This window comes from Brienomyrus brachyistius, unplaced genomic scaffold, assembly GCF_023856365.1.
Source record: "Brienomyrus brachyistius isolate T26 unplaced genomic scaffold, BBRACH_0.4 scaffold65, whole genome shotgun sequence".
NCBI classification, from domain to species: domain Eukaryota; kingdom Metazoa; phylum Chordata; class Actinopteri; order Osteoglossiformes; family Mormyridae; genus Brienomyrus; species Brienomyrus brachyistius.
Window position 1 is genome coordinate 840,863 of NW_026042340.1, and position 27,704 is coordinate 868,566.

Genomic DNA, 27,704 nt, shown 5'->3' on the forward strand with positions numbered 1-27,704 from the left:
TGTAGCATACTGTTATGTTTTTCAGTTAATACTTAAGAAGTTTTCAGTGGCCAGTGGTTAAGGGGATCTTACTACATACTACGGAGGCATACGGAATGGAGTTTTCCGCCGAGTTCATAGCTGTCCCGAGTTATACAGAGTTAATAGCCACCTACCAGCCAATCAGAAAATAGCATTTGTTGTTTCCAGGTAAATTCCAAAATAAGTTATTACATGGATACGCAGACGGAGTGCAGACACGCGGGGAGCGGCAGAGCAGGGTCCGATGAACGCGGTAGGCGGGGTTCTCGGGTCTCACGCTCCGCCCGTAACAGATATGATGTCACTGCAAACTGTAGATGAAATTCGAGAGTTCTGTTTAAGTATGATTCAAGTGTTTAGTTTAACCTTAACTTTGTAGTACCAGTTAATACATTTTAATAGAATTACAGTTTTGTCTTTGAGCCCCCCATTTATAAATTTCTCAAATCGTCACTGTTAATGACTTAAGTGTTACTGCTGTACCGCTTTTTACATGCATGATAATCCTGAATGTGTATTATAACAGGATTACTCTTACTGTTATTAAACATTCAGTCACATGGATAATGTCCCCCCAAAACCCTACGCTGAGCCGCTGAGTCCGTGTCCATTTCTTGTTTTATACGGAGCTGATAATTTCCTGTCTGTAAACGAAAGTGAAAGTAGCGCCAAGAGGGTCCAGCTGCAGAAGACTGTAGAGTGGAGCTCCACAGAAAATATGTCAGCTCCACAGGAAACACGTGATCTTTAAGAACGTAAAGTGGGGCTAATCTTTACGACGTAAAGTGGAGCTCCACAGGAAACACGCGATCTCCACTCTGTTACAGTAGAACGTCAGTTGTAAAATTCTGGCGAATAAACACATGTTTTTGTTCATTATAGAAAAGTTTATATATGTGTATATGTATGTCACGATCGGTGGTTGCGATCGTAGGTGAAGCGGGTGATCGCACGGGCAGGCGAGTGGGCAGGAAGCAGGCAGGCAGGCGGAATACGGGGAAAACGGTGATTTATTGACGGGCAGGACCAAAGGGGGCAAAACGCAGGCACTGACATCAACAAACATCAGTAACATCAATGAACTACGGCAAGACATGGACTGAAATAGACAGGACTGGACGAATATAATCGGACACAGCTGGGGAAGATCAGGGAAGCATAATCAGGGGGCGTGGCACACACGAGGATCGGACGAGCCGGGCGTATATATACATATAAAGTCATAAGATATCTTAAGTGTTATAAACATACACTAATGTATATATAAAACAATATTATATAATATATATATACACATATATATATATAATTTATTTGTGTGTGTGTGTATATATATATACACATAGGCTCCGGACCTCCTGCGACCCAGTAGGATAAGCGGTTTGGAAAATGGATGGATGGATATATATATATATATATATATATATATATATGGTCTGATCTAGTATGTGTCATGATATCTTAACTGTTATAAACATACACATATATATAGAAAATAATATATATATATTATATATATACACAAATACATACACTAGTTGTATAAATGATGATCGACATGTAATAATTATATTTAATAAACTGTTACATTTATTTAGAAGGCAACAACAAACAGGATGAAATAAAAAAATAATAATCAACACACTCATGTGCCAGTAATTTAATCATTCTTATAACAGACAGCATTAACCCGAAGGCCCCGCTGGTCAACACAGGCCTGTAAAAATAATTCCATGTCCTCTTGGACCTGAAAACCAAAGAGGAATGGCTCCTTGGATTCTATGTTGTCTCCATCCAGCACATCCCTTCTGCTGGTTTCTGTCAGAAGCATAGGAAGAAACATTATTATAACACTTTTTCAGAAGTAAAACAATTTACTGCTAAAAGTAAGGTTTAAAGTGTGCACTGACCAGGCTAAGTTCCACAGATTTGCACTTTCTTAGTCTGAATACAGGTGCATGTTCACCTCTCAGCACAGCCTCTGATTCCTTTGTCCAGTGTGCAAATACCTTCCCATAACTTATAATGGAGAAATACTGATATTAATAATGTGTCTTTAATTTCATTTTTCAGTCAAATTTAACAGATACACACACACTGACCTTCGGAGATCGAAGTTTTCCATTAGCAGCAGGCACCACTGTAGGGAGCCGCCCACTGGCCCAATGGCGGAATCCAATGGCGCAGCCGAAGGCTGTGAATGCGTGTTGGTCCTTCCAAGCGCTCCTGGGAATTACTTACCCTTTTTAATATACAAAATATTCTTTTAGACACATATCTGACTCCATTTTATTAATGATTAACTTATTTCAGTATATTGTAGTCATGACGTTTATGTTGTTCGGATTACTTCGGGACTCTCCTTTAGATTACCAACACTAGTTTACCCCTGACGAAGGAGTCCGCCAGATTCGCCTCGGCCGACAGGGCGATCCGTGGGCCTGTTCCACAGGGTTTGTCTTAAAGGTACGGAAATCGCCACCATTTAAGACAAATGTCAGCCTCTGATTATTCGGGTCCCTCGACCTATATAATTCCCCAAAGGTTCAGTGTCTGCCAATTACTGAGCATGTGGGTGCCTCGGAGATTAAGCCGATGTTTACCCGAACCACACGTACGTTCACCTCAGAGGCTCAGCCGGGGGCAGCCCATATCATAACATGTGTCAACCTCAGCGGCTGTGACGGCGCACCTTTTATTGCGGTAGTTTGTACGAGGTTTTACTTTGGGCTCGTCTCAGGGACTCCGCCGATGCCGCCCATTGTCTTACCATGTGAGCGTCTCAGGGACTATGCCCGGTGCCTAGGAACATAGTGTGTACGCCCCTCAGAGGGTAGACCGGTACCTTTCATCAGCATGTGTTGACCTCAGAGGTTAAGTCGGCCCGTAACTGAGCGTGTGCGAACTCCAGAGGTGTGGTTTTGGTATCCACCTAACTTAACTTGGGCAGTCGAGTTTGGGACCCGGATAAAGGGGATTTAACCCAGAGGCTGCAAGATAGTAGTTACCACTTTAGTCCTAATCAGGATAGAAGTCCAATCTGGAAAGTTTATAGAGAAGTTAGCAAATCAGACAGTCATGAAGTAATCAAGACAACATTTATTAAACATATTACAATATACAATTATTGACATGTGGCCACATACTTGTAAATACATTTGGACAAATACAATATTAAACAATCACATTCCTCAGCTGAGAGTGCACAAAGTTCTGCAGAAAGTATCTGACTACAGATGGACTTTCACGCAGTTCTCTGTGGGAGCTCTGATTACAGAGTGACTCCCAGAATTCTTCTGAGGCCCTTCCTTAAGTATCCCAACCAGGTAATGGCATGTCTCTGAAGACTGATCAATTTCGGTCAATGGTTAATTTTAGGGGCATTGTTGGCCTTGGTTCTCAGGTCCCCAGCCAATCAGATCACTTTAGGGGGTGGTCGTAATCCCCTTGTTCAGCCATGTGAGAGGCTCTCTCAGTTTGGTGGGTTTAGCCGAAGTTTCTATAGTTCTCTTAGGGAAAACTATACTGCCTAAAATCTGAGAGTATAATACTCCTCGTCTCATGCCTATTCAAACGAGACCAAACATGTGTGTATTTGTCCCTAACATCTATGTGTGGTGAGTTATCCTGTTTATAGTGGAAAAGGTGTCTGTGTCTGGAGGCTGACAGCTGTTGTTGCTGTGGATTGACTGTAGGGCTCTGGTCACTCCGGGGGGTGAAAGGTCTTGCTTTTTCTGTGTTGCTCCAGTTATTCCTATCCAGTCTCTCAGGAGCCGGCAGGCCTTTGCCTTCCTTAAAAGGGGTGGTTTGAAGAGTTGAGTCCAGTCTTGCCTGGGCCAGCGGAGCTCTGAAATAGACTGATGCAGGCTGATCAGAGTTGGGGCCTGCAGGACCTATAAGTTTTATGTCCTTACACCACCATTTCCGCAATTTCGGCATGTCTAACTATTAAAAATCAATTTAGTGCATTTAGTGTCATTTAGTGACTTCTTTGCACACATACTTTATTGCTCTCTAAAAAGAGCTACTTACTATGGTGTAATAAAAGGGAGCATCCAGCACCACATATAAAGCAGACTGTCAATTAAAAAATAAATGTCAATGTTCATGACTTATTCTCAAAAGCATCTTGACAGTCCAAAAATATCTGAATGACGAATCTTACCATCAACATGTAGATGCCACAGTCAACCTCAAAGTCTTGGCTTGGAAACCCCTTTATTATCACAATGGGATAAAACACTCTTTAATCACATTTCATCAATATACCTGTATTAGAAAATCTCTATATAATCACACACATGATCACATACCTCCAACTCAAAGCCATTCATTTCAGACCACTCCCCTGGACTGATATTCTCTGCAAACTTCCTGTTATTTTAAGATATAACATACAGAAATTACTGCTAGTACAAATAAAGTATTAATTGTTAACAACTGTTAACTGTTAATGCTGCAGCAGCATGTTCTTTATAAACAGGCTTAAAAACACAGCCTGTACACAATTAGCAAAATGTGAAAGGGTCAGTCCGTGCCAAATCAACCAATGTCCAGAAAAGTTCCATGCGCATCATTCCTGATTTTGATGAAAACTTGGTATTTTGATCCTTATAGAGAACACTGAAAATTCCCCAAGTTTTATTGAAAAATTCAGATGCAGTCCAAAGTGAACCAAAAACTGATTTTTGCAAGTCCATAGCTTTGAAGTGCTTCCCGTGAGCTTAATTTTAATGCCAGATTCTGAAAGAGCAGGGAAAAGTATACCAGGAGAGCAATTTTCAGCTCTCTAGCATGCTTAGAAGCGAACATATGGTCTCTTGAAAACCCTTACAAATTACATGCGTGATTCACGAGTGCAAAAAAGGGGCGTGGCACCCAAATTTGAAAGGGCCATAACTTTGGACTGCATCAGAATTTTTCAATAAAACTTGGGGAATTTTCAGTGTTCTCTATAAGGATCAAATTTTAAATACCAAATTTTCATCAAAACCAGGAATGATGCCCATGGAGCCCCTGGTTGATTTGGCATGGACTGACCCGAAAGTACATTCATATGCTTAGTCTTGATCAACCTCTACAGAAGTTCTGTAATTTCTGTTTCATCATATTTTAACATTTACAGCATTTAGCTGACACATTTATTCAGACTGAACTGCAATTTAATGACATAATTTGGTAACTATATCGGATAAACCAATTCTACTGTCAGAACTCATCTTCTAGGTATTTTAATACTATTATTTAAATATCTGATTTAACATCTGATGTATCACCTTTTACTCAAAAGGCTGTACTCCACAGTACAGGTCTGTCAAGTAAGCATGTGAATTCACTGAATAAACTGAAGACATGCTGAACACAAAATAGATCAGAACGTGATCTAAAATGTACTTAACCTGGAACACTGAACAGGTTCCTGCACACTAACATAAACAGAAAATTGACCTCAAGAGTGACACATATTGGTGGCCACCAAATCATGTCCTTTTCTTAGCACATCATGAGTCGAGAAAGATTTCTTTTATACCTGGCTTCATCACCTAAGAGACAGTTACTCAAGGTGTTAAGCAATGCCATTGCAATAACAGTCAGTCAATGATTCACAGTAGTTGCCCATGGCTTAAAATGCGTAAATTAAAGCTGTACCAAGATGTAACTGACACAATTACAATAAAATCTTAAAATCCTAACATCCTCAGACTTTTGGGATTTTATTCGGTTAAGTGTATTGTATGGTATTGATGTGCTCCTACATACACAAAGCTAAAAATGCCCAGGAGTCCATAGTGGGAACATGATAATGTCCTTCCTCTCTGCATCATTCTGAAATGGAGATCAATATTTTACATGAAGTACTCTTACACTAGTTCTAAATAATAATCACCCAGGAAAATTTGTACTTACAGGAAGGGATTGAAGTGGCTCACAGTTGTAGGGAGGAAGCCAAGTCCGGGTGACAATGTACCTTGTCCCGGCATGGTAGTGTGCACCGCCGTATAATTTTGTCTGTAAGCAAAAATATACTAGTATAAATCAACTGAATGAAATTATAAGCAATTTATTCCATACTGATAGCATGCATATGAAAAAGGTCTAAGTAAAATATTAAAAGCCTCTAAAATAAACTGAAAACCTGAGACAAACCACAGAGACCAACAAACGATGTTTATTAAAAACAATGCTTATTACTATCTACTTGTCATGCTGGTGAAATTATTAAAAGAATTTGTTATAAAGATTATCGAAAATATGTAGTAAAAATCAACAAACTCACTGCGCATGAAATCGGATGCAACATACCTTGAAAAAGCAAAGCCGCTTTTAAACGGGGATCCATGTTTACAATTTGGTTTATAAAACAATGTTCCTTTTAATGTAATGGCAACTGTAATATCAGAAAACACAATACGAAGTGTAAGGATTACTACGCCTACGGCTTCTAACTAAATACACGTAACTGTCAGATGGTTAATAAGACTTTGCAGCAAAACGAGCAAAAATACATTTTTTTTTTTTGTCTGCAGCTGGATCCTTCTCGGCAGAGTCGCCATTTTATCTAGAAGAAGAGACGTGAATATGATTCTGGAATAATATAAAGATATTCTGCGTCTGAAGGTAAGATTATGCTCAACAGATAAAACGTAAACTAATAATAAAATAAGCATGTTTGATACAGCCTACTTATATAGTGGGATTTTTTTTTTACATATTAAAATGTTACATATATGTCTGTACACTACAGTAAGTTACTGCGTCAGTTTTCAAATTAACATCAATAATATTTAATTACTAAAGCGCAGCCGTGAGTTCGCCTAATATACGGTGCTGCCTAAAAATGGACTGAGGGGGTATTTTGAAGCTATATTAAGTTTTTCTCTTTTTTCAGTGCTAAGGATAACTGCTATTGTGCCAAAACATACGGGTTAAACTCATGACTTAACATTTTATTAAATCACGGTTTTACCACGGATCTGTTCTGTGTTCTGCAATCTGAAAGGTGTTGATTAGTTGTAGTCATACTTTGCAGTCGTATTTAAATTGTTTATAGCAAATAGTACGCAAGTCTGGTTTTAATGATAGGTAAACAAGTCAAATTCTACCCACAGCGCAGCTGAATAACTGGAGGTGGTGTATGTGGTAACAATTTTATTATATGTAAATAGTCCGTAGGGGTTGCAGACTACTCCAACACTTTTGATTTAGCTAATATTAGGTTTATAATGGAATAATTTAGGTTTGACATAAGATTTCTTGCGTGAGAGTCTGAAAGTGTGAGCGTCACGCCAGATGTGTGAAAGTAGGCAGCCCCGGATGTATGTGACCTTCGCCAGGAGACAGGGTTTATGACACAGCTTTTAGTTAAGCTTTTAGTTAACTAAGCTTTTAGTTAGTTTTTAGTTGTAGTTATTTTGCTGTAATCAGTTCAGCATACCAGTTAGGCCTTTTGTTACTGTTTCTATTGTGTTTTCAATATGTAAAAGTTGTATGCTTATTATTTTAATCAGCTAAAATAATAGGGTTAAAAATTTAAAATTTTTGTGCATAAATTGTGATCAGTCAGACCTCGGACATTCGCGAGGTTAAGTTCCAGAACCCGTCATGAATGAGGATGATTCATGGATGTTTCGTAGAGTGACTAAAAATGGTAATATGTGCTTATTTCTATAGTTTAAACCCTAAATATGACCCCAGTCATGCTCCCAAAACACTTTAATTTCATGTAAAAGTTAAGTTAATACTGTACATTACCTTTAAAAAAAAAAAGCTTGATGTAAAAATCGAGTACAGTATTGCCTAACGGATATTTGCCGCACTAGCTCATGTCCAGTACAGTATACTAATGTTACCCCTATTAATTGATGGAACACGGCATTGGCTGCCGTTTTGCTTTGCATTCACAGTAAGGTAAAATGAGTAAACGAGCCCTTTCAGTGTTTATAGCAAATACGTCACGAGAGGGAAACCCGGGACGCATATGCTACGTACGTAAAAACTAGCACCTTTCAAGAAATGATAAATTTTTGTGCATAGAATTTGTTAATGTGTACTTCCATCCATCCATCCATCCATTTTCCAAACCACTTATCCTACTGGGTTGCGGGGGGACCGGAGCCTATCCCAGAAGCAATGGGCACGAGGCAGAGAACAACCCAGGATGGGTCGCAGAGCATACTCACACATGCACTCCTATGAGCAATTTTAGTAACTCCAATTAGCCTCAGCATGTCTTTGGACTGTGGGGGGAAACCGGAGTACCTGGAGGAAACCCCACACTGATATGGAGAGAACATGCAAACTCCACACACATGTGACCCAACCTGGGTCCTAGACTTGTGAGGCAACAGTGCTAACCATTGCACCACCATGCCGCCCCTAACGTGTACTTATTATTACAAAATAGTGAATTAACTATTTTTTTCTATTTACATAACCATTAGCGTTCCAAAGGGAATAAACTTTGCGAATGGGATTCACATCTTGTAAAGGTAGAATACATTATGTATATAAAAAGGAACGTTTCCATAAGAAAGCCACATTTTTTAAGGGATTTTTTAACTGATTTATATTGTATGTCTTGAACTTTCCCCAAAAACACAGTAGAATCTTCAGTAACTAAATTTTTCTCAGATTTTCGCAGATCTGTGAATTCGTGAATCACGAAGCGCGACTGCAGGAGGGCTGACTGTAGTATATGGCTCTAAGCAGTACGCCTACATGCGGGGTAAACAGAACAAAACTACACCTTAGTATATAGATACATATAGTATAACCCTGATACATATAGTATAACCCTGATACATATAGTATAACCCTGTTGTGTATTATATAGTATAATCAGGGGACAACAAATCAGTGTTTAGCAGCGATGTTTCTGCGACGTTGTGCTCGTGAGCAAATGACCTCCGGGATGCATTCAGTCAATCTGTATTTATGTTTATAGCTCTGTTTTAACCACAGGGTTTACTAAGTGCGTTACTGACATTTAGAAGAAAGGCACTGAAATAACCATACAAGAAATAACAATAAACACAGCAAAAACATAAAAATAGAATTAATTTAAAAAGATAATAATAACAATCAATTCAATTTAATTTTATATAGCGCCTTTCACAGTAAAGAGAGAAAAACCTTTGGGAGTCCAAGATCAACTGGCTGCCCAACCCCCCTGGGCAAACTAACATTACTGAAAACAGAAAGGAGTGGGTTTGCCTGCTAAAGCAAGGCGTAAACTGTGATTAAGGTCAAGCCAAAGTCCATCAGTAAGTCTCTTCTCCACGCTGGCCTCTGTAGGGTGGCAGATTGAAGGCTGCACCCACGATGTTGCAGTTCATAATTCAGATCCAAGATGTCACCCCTCCATGTGACTGAACCAGGACTCCAGCTCAGATGGTGCCCACCCTGGTCACCACCCGGATATGTGGGAAGGCAGAGAGCATGGATGGTCAGAACATGCATTGACACATAAATGGATGAGCATAGTTGATTAAAAAAATATAAAAATAATAATAAAAACACAGGACTTTAACCTCCCACGTTCTCACTCGGGGACTCTATCCCATACCCCACAAGGGACTCTATCCCATACCCCACAAGGGACTCTATCCCATACCCCACAGGGGACTCTATCCCATACCTCACAGGGGACTCTAGCCCCTACGCCCCCCTATCTCAAAGGTGCCTCTAGCCCCTACCCCCTACCTCACAGGGGCCTCTAGCCCCTACTTCACAGGGGACACTATTCTGGAAACTACTTTGGATTTCACTGACAAAGTACCATATGCTGTGCTATAACTTATGGACTAAGATTAACCTTGGGGGCGGCATGGTGGTGCAGTGGATAGCACTGTCGCTTCACACCTCTGGGACCCGGGTTCGAGTCTCCGCCTGGGTCATATTTGTGTGGAGTTTGCATGTTCTCCCCATGTCGTCGTGGGGTTTCCTCCGGGTACTCCGGTTTCCCCCCACAGTCCAAAAACATGCTGAGGCTAATTGGACTTGCTAAATTCCCCGTAGGAATGTGTGTATGAGTGTGCCCTGCGATGGGCTGGCCCCCCATCCTGGGTTGTTCCCTGCCTCATGCCCATTGTTTCCGGGATAGGCCCCGCGACCCAGTAGGATAAGCAGTTTGGAAAATGGATGGATGGATGGATGGATTTATAAAACTCTTTAATTCATTATAACAAATGTTTTCCTTTAGTATCACTATATAAGTATGGGAATAGTTCAAAATATCATGTGTCATTTTATGCTGCAAAGTTTCTATGGTATTCCAAGGCTGCACTGGCGCAGTGCACGAGCACCTGAACAGGAAACACACAGGCGCTATTCTGGATGACGGACCATAAGAAAAGGAAAACCTACCGTGTTGCCCTTGTAGTTGCTAAACACACTCATTATTAAAGCCATAAAGTTATAATATTCCATAGAAATAGGTGTTTGGGAAAATGTTATGGCTAAAATCTGGGCGTATTCTATATTGATCTATGGTACCAGTGTGTGTGTTCATGGGCGTCGGGCTTGCTGGGACCAGTATTATTACGATAAAATACAACTGAAAGGAAAACGGGAACTAATTTTAAAAATTCACTGAAATAAAAATGAAAACTATATTTACCAAAAAAACGTGCTGCACTTTAATCAGTAAAAAGTACTGCCACCCCACCAACGTCTTTTTACCTAGTTTACCAACAATATCTCTTCTTTTAAAAGATATTGTAGTTGCTAAGCTGTCCCTTTCATTACTGCGATATTAGTACTTATTGCTTGCATGATTTACCAAAACAGTAGCATGTGGCGCTCTGCTAACCGAATGTAATAAGCAAAAAGATACGCCAAATTTATCTAGATTACTAACTTTTGGGCATTATAATATGCATCTCGTTAATATTTTAGGCATGCTACTAATCTGCTTATGGAATTCTGGGCAAAAATAATGTCCACGAAAATGCCATTAATGTGGTGGAAACCGCTTACAGTGATCATGGTCATAGTGACCAACCACTGATACGGATCAAATAGCTTGGGACAGAATCATTTCTGTACAAATACCGTTTAAATATTTCACAGTAATCATGTAGTCCTCATATAGTGTTTGTTTTGGGTCTTGGATAAAATTAAAACTTTTTTTTTCCTTTGATCGTCCTACTTCTCCTTGCTCTTTCTGGCTAGTTACCGGAGGCTAATTCTATGTGCATATAAAACATGATGGGGAAGAAGAAAATCATTTTCTCTCAATGACAAATATACCGCCGAAATCGAGCCACTGAGACGCAGCAGCGATACTACAACAAGCAGTTTGATACAATGTAAAGTGAATTTTTTTCCCCCCAGTTGTAGGCTAATGCAAGTGTTCTAAGCATGTTTAAGGTGGGCTAGGTGTACCAAATTAAAATGCATTTTTGCCTTATGATAGGTTTAATGGAACGTAACCCCATCATAGTTGAATTTGTTGCTGTACATCTGCCCTCTCCTGGGGCCTCATGTATAAACGGTGCGTACGAACGAAAATGTTGCGTGCGTCCTTTTCCACGCTCACGTCGAGATGTATAAAAATGAAACTTGGCGTACCGCTACGCACATTCTCACGGCAGCTCCACACATGGCGTACGCACGTTTCTGCTCGGTTTTGTACACAGACGGCTCCCAGTGGTAAGTCATTGCTACTGTGGTTTCCCTTTTTAAACTCACAATCATGACACTGACTTTATCCAATACACCGACATTAATTGTTTGTTGTTTACAAATGTATGGCACCTGATTTTTATTCAATTTGTACCAATAAAACGGTGCAGAAAATGACCGAACTATTACGACTGCCGTGGCAGCTCTTGCGTTATTGGAAGATGTAGCTTATGGAAGAATTGGAAGAGAGCACGTATTCAGGGATCATAGTGATTAATCAACACCAAGTCGCGCCATGCCAGCTGTATGGGACGGCATAATCCGCTTGTCACCCAGATATATAAAAATTTCTTACACTGTGGTCGAACAGGCAAACATTAAAGTATAATTTGCAGTGATGTCCGGTTTTCCCAATGTAATCGGAGCCATCGACTGTACTCACATTGCTATAAAAGAACCTTCAGAGAACGAACTTGCTTATGTAAATAGAAAGCACTTTCACCCAATTAATGTACAAATTATGTGCGATTCGAACATGCGTCTCATTAATGTAATAGCAAAAATGTAAAGCAGGTAACCAAACACCGCATTTATTTTTTAACTAATTCTTTTAATGTGTTGTTAATATCACACATCGTATCATTTAGATGTTTTAATTCATTGGCAACATCTCTTACAGCATGTGCTATTGCATTTTGTGACTGCAGCACAGCTTCAGTCAGCACACGGCCGGACGGTCGCCCCCCGGTTTCTGAGTCACGGGAATGTGTGCAGCCAGCGCCCAAAGATGTGCTCGGCACAGCAGCACCATCGCCGCCTGTGTCGTCCTCGGCACTGGGGGCACCTCTTGTACTATTGTCTGTAAGAATAAACAAACAGAATAAACAAAAGTAACACCGCGTCTGCGCCCTACTTGTTATTCATAAAATGCAAGTAATTCAAACAAGTATGCTACGAGAAAAACTTACCCGCGCTGACATCGGCGTCCCCCTCACCCGATAAAGTGAGAGACCGGGGATTCCGCTCCCTCCGCCTGTGCTGTTAAGACTCTTACGATGAGCGGCCACTCGTTTTGTCACGTCGACTTTAATGTCGGACCATTTCTTTTTAATTTTGGCCACCGTGCGAATTGATAAAAACACTTTTAACTAACTCCGCCACGTTCTGCCGCTCCGTCAACTTTAGTGCTGATGCCACTAATTAAACCACCAAATAATATCACTTTTCTTTTCTCGATTTCTGTTAATATGACCTCCACTTCAAACTCACTAAAATACTTATTTTTCCCACGCGGTTTATCTATTGTTGTTTAAGAAAAACAGAACAAAGCAGGTATTTATTCAGATTTACATATGCAAATATGCATAATCATGGGCGGGTCGGGGGGAGGTGGCTGTGGGCTCGTTAACGTACGTAAAATTTCGCGCTCATTGGGATTTATAAAGGGAATGTGCATCGATCTGTGCTTATGCACAGTTTTATGCATCTGGATTTTTTCTTGCTTACGCACATTCCTAGTTTTGTCTGTACGCCATGTTTTAGTGTGAATTCTATGCACGTCGTTATACATGAGGCCCCTGGTCTGGTGGAATATCACTGCTGTATATATATATCCTCCTGAGACCCAGAAGAAAAAATGTTTTGGTATTTAGATTTTTTTTAGATGAATTAAGTCATGTGAACAAAAGAAACATGTTGCAACATTTTTTTTTTTCAAAAATATATTTATTCGGTTTTTTCCATACGTCCTCTGCAGTGGACAACGGGTCTTGTTAAATTACAGTTTATCATAAATTCATATAATAGTGTCATATGGACAATTCATATCATTAAAACATATAAAACTGCTAAATTCAGGAATCTCATTTAAGCATGAAAAAAGCTTAGAAAAGGCTTGTACAATGCAATAATTGAACTTTTGATTACTAATGCAGATTATGTAAAATGTGAAATGGCAATTCATGCCTCCAGAAAGCATAACAAGGTAACAGTAAGGCAACTTGGCAAATGATTTTTAAAAACTTTTAATAATAATTTAAAAACATCAGGGGTTCTATGTTAGGAGTGATATGCCAGAAAACAGTTTTTTCCTTTGGCAATGCACAGAAACATGTTGCATTTGGTGCATTTCACATAGGTTTTGCCATTACATCCTGCTCTCCGGCACCGTGATGCATGGGCTGCCTCCACCATCTTGGGCATATGGATAGCCCCATATTTTTTCAGGCTGTCATTGGGCTGTGGCTCCACACTTCGCCTCTTAGGGGGAATGTACTCATCATCAGTGCTGACATCACTGACCACCTCATCAAACTCTTGACCTTGTCCGCACTGGGCTTGGGCAATAAGATCTTCAGCCAGCAGCAGTTTGAACTCAAGATACTGCAGCCTATCCTTCTCCAGTCTCCCATTCGTCTCATGATCTATCCTGTACTCAATCCAGCTGTTAGTGGCAGCCAGGTCAAAGAAGTGCAGAATGGTACGGACAGTCCATTTTCTTGTACGGCTTGACATTGGGTAGAAGCTGATCATTCGGTCACACAGATCAACTCCGCCCATGTTAGTGTTGTACTCAGTTACAATAGCAGGTCTAGATACATAAAGATGACACTTCTCTTTTGATGACCATCTCATGCAGTTGTCCTGGGGTTCTATTCCATGGACAGTGGAGGCCAAGAGGACTGCCTTATTGTCCTGCCACTTAATTACTGCAATCTCTGATGGCTTTCTGACAACCATCTCAGATGCGCCTCTTCCTTTTTTTTCAAATGTGCTATCATTTGTCATCTTTGACTTGCACTGTTTTGGGATTCTGTTTTTCATGATGGTCCCTGTTCCCTGGAGACCACTAGCTTTCAGTGCATCTAGCAGTTTGATAGAGGTGAAAAATCTGTCAAAGTATAGGTGTGTTCCTCGTGGAAGTGTCTGTACCATCCGAATGACAGCATTCCCTCCTATTCCCAGGTGATGGTCAGTGAATGTGTTCTTGCCCTTATAAACCTCAAAGTCCAACACCAGACCACTTGGACTAGCAAGCACAAAGGCTTTCAGGCCAGTGGGGTTTGGTTTCCCAGGCACAAACTGCCGCACAGGACATCTGCCTGTGAACGGAATCATTTGTTCATCCACACAAGCCTTCTTTGGTTTTGGCAAACTAAGGCATCCTTGCTGTACTCTTTTTAAGAGAGGTCTCACTCTCCAGAGGACATCATTTCTCTTATCCTCATCAGACACATTCAGATCATTTGTGACTTTGATCGATTGTCTAATCTTGAAAAACCTGTCTCGTGTCATTGTATTGGCTATAATTGGGACTCTTGTCTTTGATGCCCAGTACATCCGGATCCTAGGGTAGCTGAGACATGCCATGTACATTGACATGCCAAAGAAGGTTTTGATTTCTTCTGGAGTGGTTTTCAAACTAGCTCCAGAGATAAGCACCTCCCGTTGGTTTGTGTTCTCAGAGATGTTTATAAAATCTTGGTCATCTATGTATTGTTTGAAGTAATCATAGGGCCTCCAGTCTTGGTGGGGGTGACCAGTTTTGCCCAGTAAATTGTCCTCCACAACAGGGTTGAAACTGTTGAATAAAGGAGATACTAATTTTAACCCTCTGGAGTGTAGGGGTAGGGGACACACTTTCACTGACTGGGGCATGGTCACACATTTCATTCAATATCATAAACTTAATTCCTGGCAAATGATATTTGGTTTGGCTACAAATTCATGTTAATGTTAGTGTACTTTGTAAATATGTCAGATTTATGTGAAGTTTGTAATTTGATAGCAACGTACAGACATTGCAAAATGCAGTTTGGAACACTTTCAGAATCATTATAAAAGTACATAGTAAGCAATGGTGGAAGTTTGTTTTGATCCAAGATATCTGCAGGTAAAACAAGGTGACATGGTTTACTTTTTAACCTATGATTTAACCTATTTTTAAAAACTTTAATACTTCCGACAACGGACGTTTTGAAAAGGAGACAGATTACTCCAGAGGGTTAATGCAATCCCTGTAATTTCATTTATACTTTTACATTCTCTTTCTCCCTCATTCTCTTTCTGCATGTGTGTGTGTGTGGACAACATTTTCAACATCACATCTCCCTGGCTTACGCATTGCTCCTCATCCATAATGTGCGCTCATTGTTCTCAGCTTGCTCCTGCGCGGGCTCCTCAACAGTTGAAACATCCTCCTCTGAGCTTTCCCCTTGCTGTTCTACTGTCTGCCCCTCCAGCTCATCTCCTGACAGCTCTATGTCTGACTCCCCTGCATCAATCCTCAGCAACATCCTCTCTACCTTACTCATCACCTGGCTTTCTGTTTTGTGAATAATGGTCAAAATGAGAATTAGTAAGTCCTGCTGTCCTCTCCAGAGGACATTGAATACAAGTTGTGTTTTCGAAGGGTTAAATTCACTGCATGTGTTTGAAATCTTATTAAAATTAAGTTAAGACTCTCAAAATAAAGAAACAATTTTATTTTTGACAGCACAGACATTTTTTATATGAAATAATAAGCATTTACCTCTCCTAGTGCCGTAAAATGTGGCTGATGCAATGCCAGCCATTTTGAAAAGGCAGTACATGTGCTCAGTAAGCCCCTCCCCTCTCTAGTGACATCATTAGAAAGCCCAGGATGTCTCCTTGAGAGTACAGTAGGACTGAATTAGATTAGTCAAATGCCATTTAAAATAAAATGACCATAATCATGTCCCCTACAGAGGACAAAAATGAATTACCGGGACTCAGGAGGATATATGCACCCACTGCGATCATCTGCATTCACTGTCAAGTATGAATTTGCCCTGGGTTCCTGTGCAGTATAGTTAAGTATTCTGGCGCGGGTACCAGTGTTAATTTTGTTAACGAAAAATTTTCGTCATCGTCATCGTCAACGACCTTTATTTTCAGGCTAAAATGAGACAATAACTAAATAAAAATGATATCGTGAGGCCTAAGACTATGACAAAGTGTATTGGCACTTTTGTCAACGAATAGAAACGAGAGGAAAATGTTTGCCAGAGACGAGATACAATCAGAACTAATGTAGTTCGCGTAAGACAGGGGTGTTCAACTCAAATTTAAAGAGGTCCAGTTAGAGAAAATTTTTGAAACAAATGTCCGGAAGATCTAACTATTTAGTGTAATATATATTTAATTAGCCTGTTAGTTGTATCAACATTGCATGTAATCAATACCTGACTGTCAAATCAAATTAATTCAATATAATTAAAAAACTTTGACAATATTTATTGTCACGTGACGTAGAACTGAACATATTTGTATGACTGCCGATATATATAATGTTTTGTCATTTACTAGTTTTAAAAGTAGGACTTCATTTCAAAATGAGATAAAATAGATATTATAGACGTGATAAATAGATGTGATAATCGTGCATGTTTGAATAAAGTGCTTGACTTAAACCGTATGTCATATATTTCTGTGTTCATGGATTGAAGTATTGGTTTTGATAATCCCACACCGGTAATAAAATTAAAGTCTCGTTTTAATATAAATTCATACAAACTTATCACTTCAATCGCCATTAACGTAGGATATAGGCGGTCATATTATTTCGAAACGTATTATAAAATGTGACGTTTTTCTCATAGTTTGAGTCACAACACAAACGGAATGACGGGCCGTTTCAGGCGAAAACAACGTATTTTACTATTTGGGACAGAATAATTTCTGTACAAATTACTTTTACAGACGCCTCGGTTGCCGGGTTCCCCCTGCCTATAATTATTTATTTTTATATTTTCATGCACAGTAAGTACGGGACAGAACAGAAATGGCGTTCAGTGATGTACGCAGGTCACTCTAACAGCACGTAACAGGATGTAACCCAGTGTGTCAGTTTGAATTAGAAGTGCTGAGTTCTGGATACTGTGTATTTATCTATGTATCTACTTACCCTTCATGTCCACAGAGACCCCAGCAGGAATCATCTGGTCTGGATCAGTACAAAAATGGAGAAGGAGAGAAGAAAAAGAAGAGCTGCTTCTGAAATGCGACCAGTGCCCTGGGGCCTTGGAACACCAGTGGCTGCGAGTCGCAACATTTATAGTGCAAGCCATGAAATGCGCCCCCCTGTGGGGTGTAACAGAAAGAGCACTGAGAGGTAACAGTGTTACAGCCCACTAGCATGCATGTCTCTCTGGGTCTATAGTCAGGACATAACATAAAGTAACCTGGGCTCCTAGCTAGGGCTGGTCAGTGGGCAGCACTGTAATATGTAATATAATATGTGTAGCTTCATAAAAAGACCTCTCCATCTTCTGTCTTTGCCCTTTTCTTCCACAATCAGCCAGTTATTTTAGACTAGAGGCCAGCAGCAGATCATCCCTCCTATCCAAAATGGCCACATAACAAAACTAAACAAACAAACAAATAAATATTTAATCAGGTGAAAAGTAATATCAGTCAAGTCTAATTCTAGAGGTTCTTATCAATGATACTAAACCTTTCATATAGGAATTTAAGTTTTAGGGGAAACTATTTGTTTCACATTTTAGCTAACTGTAAACTAGCCTGTTTAGATTAGATTAGATTAAACTTTATTGTCATTACACATGTATAAATACCGGGCAACGAAATTCAGTTTAGCATCTAATCAGACATGCAGGGAGTAGCCAGTGCAATAAGTGCAGTATGTACAATTTGTACAGTTAGGAGAGTATATACAGAGGTGGGAATAGTTATGTACAGATTATGTATGAATAAGTTAAGTGAGCAGATAAGGGCAGTGTAAACGATGGGGATGAATTAGCATTAGTAATATACAGATATACAGATATTCTATATTGCTGTACAGAAGGACAAATATACAGATGTACTATGGACAAGTATACAGATACAGATGTGCTACGTATATCCATGTAGGAATTATTAGCTTAGGTAAATTTTTGTATCTCCACTAATATGTTTTGAAATTAATTAAAGTTTAATTAAGTAGTCTTTAATAACGGTTATTACCTGATCGTTATGCCGAATGGTTATTTCCTCCAAACTCAATTGCGGAATGCCCGTGAGTCTGTTAATGTGAGACTTACATGGGATTTACTAATTACCAGTATCGCTTAGTAATCTGGGTTAGAAGGCTCATCCACCGAGCTGCATCACCAGGTAATGCAAACGATCGGTAGTGAAGCTCCCCTCCCCTCCCTGGTCGATGAGTCAGTCTCACAATATTTCAGGTGAGTTTGAGGCTTCAGAGCGTAGTACCCAGATCGCACAGAGGCAGGGACTATTGTGAGCACTCAATGATGGAGACTGAAGCTGTGTAAAAGACATGCATTTATTCCTAACTAATACTACAACTAACAGAAGACAGACATTACACTTAATATAAATAACAAATATGAAATAATATGAAATGCTTTGTTCTGAGGTGCCAGGTTTTATGGTCTAAAGGTCATGAATAGGGACGACCAGGAATTCGACTCCTGGACCAATGGCTGACCATCCATTTGCCGTGCTTTCGGGGGGGTCTCTGGCAGACCTTTTGGGACTCATGACCAGACTGATTCACCTTTACTGATGATTCTCATTAAGCTGGTGTAACTTTTGATGAATACACTTTCATAGACCACTGACCAGATTTGGAATCAGGGGTGATTTTCCATCAGTTTGACACCAAACATGCCATACCAGCCCAACGGTTCACACCTCATACCATCTGTAGTAATTAATTACCAATCACTTATACCATGTATGTAGGTCCCTACCTTTGGGCAATGAAAGTTGGAGTGCTGGCCTCCCTTGTTATCTGTGTGTTTAAGTATGTTTGTGTGTGTGGGGTCACTATCCCCCCTTTTGTACCTAGCCCAGCGAGTACCTCTCGTACCAGACTAGGCCTTGTCTTAGAAATTCCAGGTGGCTTGTCATATGTTCATGTGTGATCCTACAATCCAGATGTACAGATGTGTAGTAAACAGATCTACAAAGTGTAGAGGGTTAATTGTGAGTGTGGATGGGAAGGTTCAGCGGAGGACTGACTGAGTTCAGTAGGGTGACAGCTGTGGGGAAGAAGCTGCTCCTAAACCTGCTGGTTTTAGTCTGAAGGTTCCTGTAGCACCTTCTAGAAGGGAGGAGCTGGAAGAGATCGTTAGCAGGGTGAGAGGAGTCCCTAAGAATGCTGTGTGCCCGTTGTAGACATGTCTTCTTGTGGACATCCTCAATGGCAGGAAGTGGAGTCCCAATAATGCATTGGGCGGTTTTCACCACCCGCTGCAGTGCCTTGCAGTCAGCAACAAAACAATTCCCATACCAGACTGTAACACAGTTGGTCAGGATGCTCTCTATCTCACAGGGGTAGTAGTTACCCAGTATGTCAGCAGACGGGTGGTTCTTCAGTGCCCTCAAAAAGAAGAGGTGTTGATGGGCCTTACATCAAGAGCTTCACAGCATATCAAAGTGCATGAAGGCAGAGCAGAAGGATAAACAGCAGTGTGATGCCGTCCTCATTGTATGAATTATATTTATACCATGAGGGTTTGTTTCCTCTCACTGCCCACAGTGTCCTGATGGAGAGAGCAGACTCCCCTGTACCCAGCAGTGTGATGCCGTCCCCATTGTATGAATTATATTTATACCATGAGGGTTTGTTTCCTCTCACTGCCCACAGTGTCCTGATGGAGAGAGCAGACTCCCCTGTGCCCAGCTGTGTTTCCCTGAAGAGTGACAGGTCAATCGGAATTCCAATTAACTTCAGAGAGGGACCTTTTCCTACAGATCAAAGGTAAATGTGCATTTTAACAAACACTGTTTGAAATACTCATACTCTCAATCAAATGGCAGAGAAACACATACAAAGTGTGAGGAAAGAACACATTTGTAATGAATGCACCAATTTTTTCCTTTTACAAATTCCATTGCGTTGGAGAATTTAAACAAAAGTTTTGTCTATTCTGTATAAACAATATTTGATGTTATTTACATAAAATACAGACAAAACTAACGATAGTGCCCCCTGAAGCCTTGGTTGGGTTATGGACCAGGCTAATGGGATAAATTACGCATGAGGGCCCCAGCATATAGAGCTCATGCTGACCACCTGGGCCCCTGGTGCTTTTTCCACATACAGCGAGCATTAATTCCCAGGGCCCCCGACATATAGAGTGCAAGCTGGTCAACTGGGGCACTTGCTATATGCCAGCCACCTGGGGTACTTGGTACACGCCGGCCACCTGGTGCACTTGGTACACGCCGGCCACCTGGGGCATTTGGTACACGCCAGCCACCTGGGGCACTTGGTACACGCCGGCCCCCTGGGGCACTTGGTACACTCCAGCCACCTGGGGTACTTGGTACACGCTGGCCTCCTGGGTTACTTGGTACACGCCAGCCACCTGGGGTACTTGGTACACGCCGGCCACCTGGGTTACTTGGTACACGCCAGCCACCTGGGGCACTTGGTACACGCCGGCCACCTGGGGCACTTGGTACACGCCAGCCACCTGGGGCACTTGGTACATGCCGTGCTCCTTGGTGTGTACAGTGCCAGCTTAAAACAAGGGCATTTCAGAGATCAAGCTGTGAGCTGAGCCTCAAGGCCCCCTGGATCCTCAGCATGGACACTGGGGCAAGATTAACATCAGGCTCACTGGCCTCCATCTTCCATGCGCTGACTGGCATGTTACAGTAACACTTTCCCAGAGTGTTAATTCAGAATAATGGGGAACTTTGTGCTTAAAGCACAGCTACTGCTACACTGGTGTCATTCAAAAGCTGCCATTATTTTCCCATGTTTGTGTCAGACATTCATTTTTAATAAAATTACCTCTCTGTCATTTAGACACAGGGCATTAATGATAGCTAGCTAACTTGTCAGATAGCGTTACACTGTGTCTTTAAGTCTGCTGCTACTAACTTTGAACACTAAGTCTAAATATTGGCCAGTAATTCCAGCCAAGACTGAAAGGTCAGGCTGATGCCAGTATCCTGATTTTTAATGAATATCGGTTAATTGCAATATGTTAACCGATATAATGCGCATCTCTACATATTATTTGTTCCATCTTCATAACTCACATTTATTATTATTATTATTATTATTATTATTATTTTAACAACAATAATAATAATAATCAGACCTCACAATCACAATCTTGATTCTGAGTGAAAAAAATAGCGACTAATTTTTTACCCAGAATTTGGAAGCCCTAGTGTAGGGTGACTAGGTGACCAATCAGACAAACTGCTGGACCCGACAACATCTGCTTAGAGCCAGTGCTGATCAGCTAGCCGACGTCCTTATGGACACACTAATCCCCCTTTTGTTCCTAGACCAGCGAGTACCTCTCGTACCAGGCTAGGCCTTTTCTCAGGCCACCTGGAATTTAAGCTCTGTCATATGTGCATGTGTGATCCTACAATCCAGATGTACAGATGTGTAGTAAACAGATCTACAAAGTGTAGAGGGTTAATTGTGAGTGTGGATGGGAAGGTTCAGCGGAGGACTGACTGAGTTCAGTAGGGTGACAGCTGTGGGGAAGAAGCTGTTCCTAAAGCTGCTGGTTTTAGTCTGAAGGTTCCTGTAGCACCTTCTAGAGGGGAGGAGCTGTAAGAGATCGTTAGCAGGATGAGAGGAGTCCCTAAGAATGCTGTGTGCCCGTTGTAGACATGTCTTCTTGTGGACATCCTCAATGGCAGGAAGTGGAGTCCCAATAATGCATTGGCTGGTTTTCACCACCCACTGCAGTGCCTTGCAGTCAGCAACAGAGCAATTCCCATACCGGACTGTAACACAGTTGGTCAGGATGCTCTCTATCGCTCAGCGGTAGTAGTTACCCAGTATGTCAGCAGACAGGTGGTTCTTCAGTGCCCTCAAAAAGAAGAGGTGTTGATGGGCCTTACATCAAGAACGTCACAGCATATCAAAGTGCATGAAGGCAGAGCAGAAGTATAAACAGCAGTGTAATGCCGTCCCCATTGTATGAATTATATTTATACCATGAGGGTTTGTTTCCTCTCACTGCCCACAGTGTCCTGATGGAGAGAGCAGACTCCCCTGTACCCAGCAGTGTGATGCCGTCCCCATTGTATGAATTATATTTATACCATGAGGGTTTGTTTCCTCTCACTGCCCACAGTGTCCTGATGGAGAGAGCAGACTCCCCTGTGCCCAGCTGTGTTTCCCTGAAGAGTGACAGGTCAATCGGAATTTCAATTAACTTCAGAGAGGGACCTTTTCCTACAGATCAAAGGTAAATGTGCATTTTAACAAACACTGTTTAAAATACTCATACTCTCAATCAAATGGCAGAGAAACACATACAAAGTGTGAGGAAAGAACACATTTGTAATGAATGCACCAATTTTTTCCTTTTACAAATTCCATTGCGTTGGAGAATTTAAACAAAAGTTTTGTCTATTCTATATAAACAATATTTGATGTTATTTACATAAAATACAGACAAAACTAACGATAGTGCCCCCTGAAGCCTTGGTTGGGTTATGGACCAGGCTAATGGGATAAATTACGCATGAGGGCCCCAGCATATAGAGCTCATGCTGACCACCTGGGCCCCTGGTGCTTTTTCCACATACAGCGAGCATTAATTCCCAGGGCCCCCGACATATAGAGTGCAAGCTGGTCACCTGGGGCACTTGCTATATGCCAGCCACCTGGTGCACTTGGTACACGCTGGCCACCTGGGGCACTTGGTACACGCCGGCCACCTGGTGCACTTGGTACACGCCGGCCACCTGGTGCACTTGGTACACGCCGGCCACCTGGGGCATTTGGTACACGCCAGTCAGCTGGGGCACTTGGTACACGCCGGCCCCCTGGGGCACTTGGGATATGCCGGCCCCTTGGGACACTTGGTACACTCCAGCCACCTGGGGCACTTGGTACACGCCGGCCACCTGGGGCACTTGGTACACGCCAGCCACCTGGGGCACTTGGTACATGCCGTGCTCCTTGGTGTGTACAGTGCCAGCTTAAAACAAGGGCATTTCAGAGATCAAGCTGTGAGCTGAGCCTCAAGGCCCCCTGGATCCTCAGCATGGACACTGGGGCAAGATTAACATCAGTCTCACTGGCCTCCATCTTCCATGCGCTGACTGGCATGTTACAGTAACACTTTCCCAGAGTGTTAATTCAGAATAATGGGGAACTTTGTGCTTAAAGCACAGCTACTGCTACACTGGTGTCATTCAAAAGCTGCCATTATTTTCCCATGTTTGTGTCAGACATTCATTTTTAATAAAATGACCTCTCTGTCATTTAGACACAGGGCATTAATGATATCTAGCTAACTTGTCAGATAACGTTACACTGTGTCTTTAAGTCTGCTGCTACTAACTTTGAACACTAAGTTTAAACATTGACCAGTAATTCCAGCCAAGACTGAAAGGTCAGGCTGATGCCAGTATCCTGATTTTTAATGAATATCGGTTAATTGCAATATGTTAACCGATATAATGCGCATCTCTACATATTATTTGTTCCATCTTCATAACTCACATTTATTATTATTATTATTATTATTATTATTATTATTATTTTAACAACAATAATAATAATAATCAGACCTCACAATCACAATCTTGATTCTGAGTGAAAAAAATAGCGACTAATTTTTTACCCAGAATTTGGAAGCCCTAGTGTAGGGTGACTAGGTGACCAATCAGACAAACTGCTGGACCCGACAACATACCCAGACATCTGCTCAGAGCCAGTGCTGACCAGCTAGCCGACGTCCTTATGGACACACTAATCCCCCTTTTGTTCCTAGACCAGCGAGTACCTCTCGTACCAGGCTAGGCCTTTTCTCAGGCCACCTGGAATTTAAGCTCTGTCATATGTGCATGTGTAATCCTACAATCCAGATGTACAGATGTGTAGTAAACAGATCTACAAAGTGTAGAGGGTTAATTGTGAGTGTGGATGGGAAGGTTCAGCGGAGGACTGACTGAGTTCAGTAGGGTGACAGCTGTGGGGAAGAAGCTGTTCCTAAAGCTGCTGGTTTTAGTCTGAAGGTTCCTGTAGCACCTTCTAGAGGGGAGGAGCTGTAAGAGATCGTTAGCAGGATGAGAGGAGTCCCTAAGAATGCTGTGTGCCCGTTGTAGACATGTCTTCTTGTGGACATCCTCAATGGCAGGAAGTGGAGTCCCAATAATGCATTGGCTGGTTTTCACCACCCGCTGCAGTGCCTTGCAGTCAGCAACAGAGCAATTCCCATACCGGACTGTAACACAGTTGGTCAGGATGCTCTCTATCGCACAGGGGTAGAAGTTACCCTGTATGTCAGCAGACAGGTGGTTCTTCAGTGCCCTCAAAAAGAAGAGGTGTTGATGGGCCTTACATCAAGAGCTTCACAGCATATCAAAGTACATGAAGGCAGAGCAGAAGGACAAACAGCAGTGTGATGCCGTCCCCATTGTATGAATTATATTTATACCATGAGGGTTTGTTTCCTCTCAATGCCCACAGTGTCCTGATGGAGAGAGCAGACTCCCCTGTGCCCAGCAGTGTGATGCCGTCCCCATTGTATGAATTATATTTATACCATGAGGGTTTGTTTCCTCTCACTGCCCACAGTGTCCTGATGGAGAGAGCAGACTCCCCTGTGCCCAGCTGTGTTTCCCTGAAGAGTGACAGGTCAATCGGAATTCCAATTAACTTCAGAGAGGGACCTTTTCCTACAGATCAAAGGTAAATGTGCATTTTAACAAACACTGTTTGAAATACTCATACTCTCAATCAAATGGCAGAGAAACACATACAAAGTGTGAGGAAAGAACACATTTGTAATGAATGCACCAATTTTTTCCTTTTACAAATTCCATTGCGTTGGAGAATTTAAACAAAAGTTTTGTCTATTCTATATAAACAATATTTGATGTTATTTACATAAAATACAGACAAAACTAACGATAGTGCCCCCTGAAGCCTTGGTTGGGTTATGGACCAGGCTAATGGGATAAATTACGCATGAGGGCCCCAGCATATAGAGCTCATGCTGACCACCTGGGCCCCTGGTGCTTTTTCCACATACAGCGAGCATTAATTCCCAGGGCCCCCGACATATAGAGTGCAAGCTGGTCAACTGGGGCACTTGCTATATGCCAGCCACCTGGGGTACTTGGTACACGCCGGCCACCTGGTGCACTTGGTACACGCCGGCCACCTGGGGCATTTGGTACACGCCAGCCACCTGGGGCACTTGGTACACGCCGGCCCCCTGGGGCATTTGGTACACGCCGGCCACCTGGGGCATTTGGTACACGCCGGCCACCTGGGGCATTTGGTACACGCCAGCCACCTGGGGCATTTGGTACACGCCAGCCACCTGGGGCACTTGGTACACGCCGGCCCCCTGGGGCACTTGGGATATGCCGGCCCCCTGGGACACTTGGTACACTCCAGCCACCTGGGGCACTTGGTACACGCCAGCCACCTGGGGCATTTGGTAGACACCGGCCACCTGGGGCACTTGGTACACGCCGGCCCCCTGGGGCACTTGGGATATGCCGGCCCCCTGGGACACTTGGTACACTCCAGCCACCTGGGGCACTTGGTACACGCCGGCCACCTGGGGCACTTGGTACATGCCGTGCTCCTTGGTGTGTACAGTGCCAGCTTAAAACAAGGGCATTTCAGAGATCAAGCTGTGAGCTGAGCCTCAAGGCCCCCTGGATCCTCAGCATGGACACTGGGGCAAGATTAACATCAGGCTCACTGGCCTCCATCTTCCATGCGCTGACTGGCATGTTACAGTAACACTTTCCCAGAGTGTTAATTCAGAATAATGGGGAACTTTGTGCTTATATCACAGCTACTGCTACACTGGTGTCATTCAAAAGCTGCCATTATTTTCCCATGTTTGTGTCAAAGACATTCATTTTTAATAAAATTACCTCTCTGTCATTTAGACACAGGGCATTAATGATAGCTAGCTAACTTGTCAGATAACATTACACTGTGTCTTTAAGTCTGCTGCTACTAACTTTGAACATTAAGTCTAAACACTGGCCAGTAATTACAGCCAAGACTGAAAGGTCAGGCTGATGCCCATATTGTGATTTTTAATGAATATCGGTTAATTGCAATATGTTAACCGATATAATGCGCATCTCTACATATTATTTGTTCCGTCTTCATAATCATAATCATAATAATAAATGTGAGTTATTTTAAGAACAACAACAATAATAATAATAATGATAATAATCAGACCTGTCACGATCACTCAAGACAGAAGTGCGATCATGCGGGTAGGCGGGTCAGGAACAGCCAGGCAGGTGGAAATCGGGGAAACGCTACGGGTTTATTCAGGGACTTCGGGAACAAGAGACAGGAGACCACATCAAACCACATAGAATCCACAATGACGGACAAGGGGAACAGGTAAGACCAGGACTTACATAGGACAAGACGAAGCATGGAAATCGGACAACGCTGGAGACAATCAGGGAAGCACACGTGGGTAATCAGGGGGCGTGGCACACACGAGGAGCCGACGAGCCGGGTCATGACAAGACCTCACAATCACGATCTTGATTCTGAGTGAAATAAATTGCGACTCATTTTTTACCCAGAATTTGGAAGCCCTAGTGTAGGGTGACTAGGTGACTAATCAGACAATGAGAGGCTATAACTAGCATGTTTAAATAAGTGGCCTGTACTACGAAGCAGGGTAACTGGCTTATCGGGGTAACTTTGCGAGTAAGTTGATGAAGTGTGGTGTAACTTCACGATTAACCCGTACTACGCAAGGTGGGTGGGTTTTAGTAGAGACACGTTGCTATGCCAATTTACGCTAAGTCTCAAAACTGCTCCGAGCAGTTTTTGTTCTTGGTTAAGTCGATGTTTCTGCGTAAGTCAGCCCTACATGAGCACCACCCCTCCAACTACATTAGCGCACGAATCGTGAGGAATTCTCTCTGTCAATATGTATGAAATTGAGCAGTGGCATATAATATACATATGATGTATTAATTAATAACTGTTAGAGAGAAAGTTATTCTGAAATCCAAGGGGTGTGCATTGTTCCCTGTTGTCCAATGATCACAGCACACTTTGTCCAATGATCAGG

At 42.0% G+C, this 27,704-nt stretch overlaps 1 protein-coding gene and 1 long non-coding RNA gene across 4 annotated transcripts in view; one reads left to right on the top strand and one right to left on the bottom strand.

Annotated features, from left to right (window-relative positions):
* Positions 1 to 3,903: 3,903 nt before the first annotated feature.
* Positions 3,904 to 6,522, bottom strand: LOC125725355 (uncharacterized). The gene is made up of 4 exons (XR_007387447.1): positions 6,325 to 6,522; positions 5,929 to 6,030; positions 4,335 to 4,395; positions 3,904 to 4,237 (listed from the first exon to the last, which is right to left on the bottom strand). It is a non-coding gene; the product is annotated as an uncharacterized LOC125725355 (long non-coding RNA).
* Positions 6,523 to 6,547: 25 nt separating this feature from the next.
* LOC125725334 (NACHT, LRR and PYD domains-containing protein 3-like) overlaps positions 6,548 to 27,704 on the top strand; it is a 35,259-nt gene continuing 14,102 nt past the window's right edge. Inside the window, exons 1-5 of one of the 3 annotated variants that reach the window (XM_049002192.1) lie at positions 6,548 to 6,639; positions 17,588 to 17,779; positions 20,285 to 20,398; positions 22,752 to 22,865; positions 25,208 to 25,321. In XM_049002192.1, the coding sequence (XP_048858149.1) occupies positions 17,628 to 17,779; positions 20,285 to 20,398; positions 22,752 to 22,865; positions 25,208 to 25,321 (494 nt within the window). In that variant the 5' untranslated portion in view covers positions 6,548 to 6,639; positions 17,588 to 17,627. The remainder of the gene's footprint in view (positions 6,640 to 17,587; positions 17,780 to 20,284; positions 20,399 to 22,751; positions 22,866 to 25,207; positions 25,322 to 27,704) is intronic. The other 2 variants (XM_049002193.1, XM_049002194.1) reach the window with 2 other exon arrangements.